General features: G+C 41.8%; 1 protein-coding gene across 1 annotated transcript; it reads left to right on the forward strand.

Annotated features, from left to right (window-relative positions):
• Positions 1-3,763: 3,763 nt before the first annotated feature.
• LOC147616536 (non-specific lipid-transfer protein 1-like) lies at positions 3,764-4,305 on the forward strand. The gene is made up of 2 exons (XM_086777106.1): positions 3,764-4,154; positions 4,239-4,305. Exons 1-2 carry the CDS (start codon positions 3,772-3,774, stop codon positions 4,246-4,248), a joined length of 393 nt encoding a protein of 130 aa, XP_086633232.1. The 5' UTR covers positions 3,764-3,771; the 3' UTR covers positions 4,249-4,305.
• The last annotated feature ends 577 nt before the right edge of the window (positions 4,306-4,882 follow it).

Below are 4,882 nucleotides of genomic sequence, written 5' to 3' on the forward strand. Positions count from 1 at the left end.
CCCATCACTATGCTTATTGTGGTGTACAAAGTTATTGCAAAAGTAATTGCTAACAAGCTTGCTCTAGTTCTTAATCAGGTTATATCTTCTCATTATCATAGTTTCATTAAGGGGAGATCTATTTTTGATAATATTCTTATAGTGTTGGGAGCTATTGATTATGCAAACATTTTTGCTCAAAAATCCATCACGTCACAACAGGATATGGATAAAGTCTTTGATAGGGTTGGGTGGTGTTTCATTTCCAAATCGTTTGCAAGCTTTAGGCTTTGGTCCCTTGATCTCCAAACTTATCTTCAGTTTGTGTTCTCAAGTAGAGTCCATGCTCTTCTTTAACACAAGAATAGTGGGCATTTTACTTTGAAGAGGTCTGTGAGGTCCTCTTGCACCCTTACTTTTTGCCATTATTACTCATCCCTTCATCTTAGCTGTAATGAAGTACATTTGGTGTCACATGCACATGGGGGATGGGGCCTTGGGCTTTGGGTCATTTACATGTGTGCCTTCGGGAGCCTTGGGCTATATGATACTTAGGGCTCATGGGCATTGTACACCTTTATTATCATTCTGACTATTACTTTTCTCGAATCTCTTAGGCCCAAGCTTGCATGGTGGACTTATCCCTTATGAGATGTTAGGATGGTGACCTTACACCCATGCTATCTACTCCATGTCTTGGTGGGTCATTTGCTTTCTTGCATTAGCTCTTGAGTATGCTACTGCTAAGGGGTTAATTGTAGGATGATGGTGAGGAGAGTTTAGCTAAACCCTCCTCACGATGGCTAACCTACACCCATGTTATCTACTCCATGTCTTGAGTGGGTCATTTGATTTCTTGCATTAGCTCTTGAGGATGCTACTTCTAAGGGGTTAATTGTAGGATTATGGTAATGAGAGTTTAGCTAGACTATTTCCTCATGATTCTCTCCTTTTTCTAACAGAGGTTTCTTAGAGAAGCTTTATCCATTATGCATTGCTTTGCTTTTATCTCTGGCTCTAGTTGCAACATTGAGAAATCCTTGCTCATTTCTTTCTCTAAAGATTCTTCTTTTGACATCTTGGTGGTCAGGTGAAATAATTAAAAGAGGCACTATGTTCAGACAGTTGGGGGTCCGTGAAGGTGTTGGAATCTATGATAAGCAGATTTTTGATTGGGTCCTTGAAAAAGTGGGCAGAAAACATAGAAAATGGAACTTTGTTTCTTATCTTGGCGGGGAAAATCAAGGTGATCAACTCCATTACAGTTGGGGGTCCGTGAAGGTGTTGGAATCTATGATAAGCAGATTTTTGATTGGGTCCTTGAAAAAGTGGGCAGAAAACATAGAAAATGGAACTTTGTTTCTTATCTTGGCGGGGAAAATCAAGGTGATCAACTCCATTCTGATGCCCTATTTCTTGTTCTATGTTTCTCAGTGCCAAGTTTAAGCAAATGCCATTGGAAAGAAGTTTTGAAACCTATTAAAAGTTTCTTTTGGAAAGAAACTTGAGTCAAAGTGATCGGTTTCTAGCTTGGTGTAAGTGGAAGCTTGTCTGTTCTCCAAAAACACGAGGGGGTCTTGGAGTGGTCAATCTGGAAAAATCATCTTTAGCTATGTACTCTAAATCGATAGCCTCCATTTGTAAAGGGGAGCAGGTTGGAGCTAAAATGTGTATAAAGGCTCCAATGTTTGTTCTGAAAGGGGTAAATTGTTGGATAAGAATGGGCAGGAAATTTTTTTGTCTCAGCTATCTTTATCTTGAGGTAAAGCTGCGTTTATTCATAAGCTTATCAAAAGATGCACGTTTGTGCTGGAAACTGTTCAATGGAAAGGATCACATAGACATCTCGCTTCAGTGGTCTACTTGGTGGGCTCCTTTGTCTGACTCTCCTTTGGCTCTAAGCAATATTAGAATGGCTAGGTATTTTTATAACAAAGGTATCATGAAATTGGATCATTTATGGGATGGCCCTCTTTTTGGTTGGAGAGACCTCGAACAATTAAAGGTAATGTTTTCCCTAAAAAACAGGACTCTTTAGAGCTCCTAGAAGGAGCCTTAAAGGTTTGTGTCAGATGGACTCCTCAGGTGAGAGCTATTGATTTTTGCTGGAGAGACTGGGTTTGGTCTTCCATCATAAATTTTCATTTTCATTTTACAATTGGGCACTACTAATTTCAAATTGTTTCTATGGAAAGTGTAATGGGGGGCTCCTCCCTCTGGTGACAAACTTGCTGATAGGAACATGGCATCTCTCCTGTGTAAGAGATGCCTAGCAGCTACAAAATCAGTTAAACATCTCATGATTGAATGTGCTTATAGCCAACACTTACTACTAATAGATTCTCAAAGCCCTTTAAAATATGTTTATGCTTGGAGAGTATTGAAAAATCATTTATTTTTTGGGGGGTTTTTAATACCCCTCTACAAGAGTAGGAAGTCACTATAAGCTTTGTCAGATATTTTGTGCTGTGCGAGATTTGGTGTGAAAGAAATGATTTAATCTTTTAAAGAAAAATGATTAGTGGTGGGCTAGACACTGACTAAAATAAATGATTTCGCCTTTCAAAGCAAAATGATTAGTGGTGGGCTAGAGAGTGTGAGAGCTAATGCTCTCACTGCCCTGATCCTATTTATCAACTCTCGAAAGTTAAATTGTTTTGCATGGAAATCTACATAATTAAGGTGTACTTAATGACTGTTAAGCTGTTTGTCTCTGATGAAGAAGCCTTAGCTTGGGAAAGCAAACTAATTTTTTGGTGGAGCTTGTAGATGAATGCAACCCTGTGTGTCAGGATTTGAAGATTAGTGCCAGTTAAACTATTCACTGTACATCTTTTGCAATGTCTATTTGTAGAGTTAGATGAAGAAGCCTTAGCTTGTGAAAGCATACTAATCTTTTGGTGGAGCTTGTAGGTGGATGTAACCCTCTGTCTCGTCAGAATTTGAAGATGGATGTAACCCTCTGTCGCGTCAGAATTTGAAGATTCGTACCAGTTCAATTGTTCACTGTACATCTTTTGGAGTTTCTGTTTGTAGAGAGGATATTTATGTTAAGTGTGTAGTTTGACTGGACATTCATTGCAGCTCTGATGTCCGAGCCATTTTGTACATATTTTTTTGTCTTTTTTCTTTAATTTTATTTTCATGAAAAAAAGGTTGGACGAGGCGGCCTGAAAAGGAGAGGGGACAAGGTCCATTGTATTCTTCAGGGTAGACTCTGAGTTTCACCACCATCGCTTAATTTCACCTAGGAGAGGGGAAAGGGCACCTCTGTATTCTTGGGGGTACTGCTTTATTTCACCTAGTTTCGTAAAGTTGGACGAGGCGGCCTAAAAATGAGAGGGGAATGGCCTAACTTTTTTCATGTCTCACCACCCATCCCCCTCCCACAAGAAGATCTCTCACGAGTCCCAAAAATCTGGACCGTCAACGCCAAAGTCAAAACAATTCGCAACGCCGATTACGACGTGGCGGTGCCTAATTAAGAGGCGCAACACAAAGTCAAAATCTGTTGAGCCGCGTACGCCGAGTTCACAAACAAGGTGGCAGTCACCGATGCTGCTTAGCTGGGCGAGGTAGGACGCAGGAGGGTGGCTTTGCGCGATAAACGTCTGCTAATAATCCACGGCCCTCGTGGTGGGTGGGTGGGTTTGGAGAGTAAATGCCATCGATGAGGCGGGAGGAGCGCACGTCTTAAAAGACTCTCTATATAAGCAAGGATAGAGACTACTACGTATTCTGCGTGCTAACAAGAGCTCACAGAACTCAATCATCATTCTAGTAATGGAGGCCATGTACTTGTGGGGCAGTAGAAAGATGACTGTGCTCTTAGCGGCGAGCCTTCTCGTGCTGCTGCTGGGAAGCGGCCGTGCCCCGGCGGCCGCCACGTCGGAGGTTGCGCAGGACAACGTTCCCTGCTCCAAGGTCAGTATAAACATGGTGCAATGCGTCGGATACCTTACCAAGGGCGGCAATGGGCCGACCTTCGACTGCTGCAAGGGTGTCCGGGCTCTGTCCGCCCTTGCCAAGTCCAAGGGCGCCCGCCAGTCCATCTGCAAATGCCTGGAAGCGGCCGCACGCAACGTCCAGATCAACACCTCTGCTGTCAAGAAGCTGCCCACGGCCTGCGGTGTCGCCTTCCCTTACTCCTTCGACACCAAGCAAGACTGCTCCAAGTAAGTACACGACATGGCAGTCTGCTCTTATAAGAAGGGTGTTTAAACGCACATAATATTCTCTCTTGCCTCTACTCGCCGCAGGATCAAGTGAGAGATAAAAGCCGCGCGTGTGGAGACGCTCCGGAGGCATATGCAGTCACCACGTACTCTCGGCCCAAATTATACAATAGCTTGTCATGGTCTGTGGCATGGTGTCCTGATGATTCACTTACGACTTTGAGATTGCTTAATATAAAAAATCATTTTGTTCGATATCTGCAATTTTGTATTTTGAGATCGTCATGGTGTGCTTAATCAAACTTTAGACTTATTAATTAATTTTTTCTCTCTGTCACTCAACCTTTAGACTTTATAAGGTTACAAACCTTTTAAAGTCTATGGTTAAAAGATTTACATTTTCTATAGCCCAAGCTTTCATTGAATACATACCCTATACCTTACTCTCCCTACCTCTCCCCTCCAAGTGAAAAAGAATGAGCCCTCTTGCCTTTTTAAAGAAAATCGTGAGCCCAAAAAAATGAAGATTATGGAGGACATTATGAGCCCAAAAAATGAATCATTATGGAGGACATCAACCTTTAAAAATAGAATGTAATGGAGGCTAACATAGATAGAAAGAAAGCATGCGGACCCAATACCATTTCCATTTTTGACCTTACAAAAAACATAACAAAATTTTGGTGTCTTGAACCCAAGGTTTGCACACACCAACTAATTAATTAATC

The sequence above is a fragment of the Cibotium barometz genome, chromosome 38 (genome assembly GCF_041138505.1).
Source record: "Cibotium barometz isolate CiBa-2024 chromosome 38, ASM4113850v1, whole genome shotgun sequence".
NCBI lineage: Eukaryota > Viridiplantae > Streptophyta > Polypodiopsida > Cyatheales > Cibotiaceae > Cibotium > Cibotium barometz.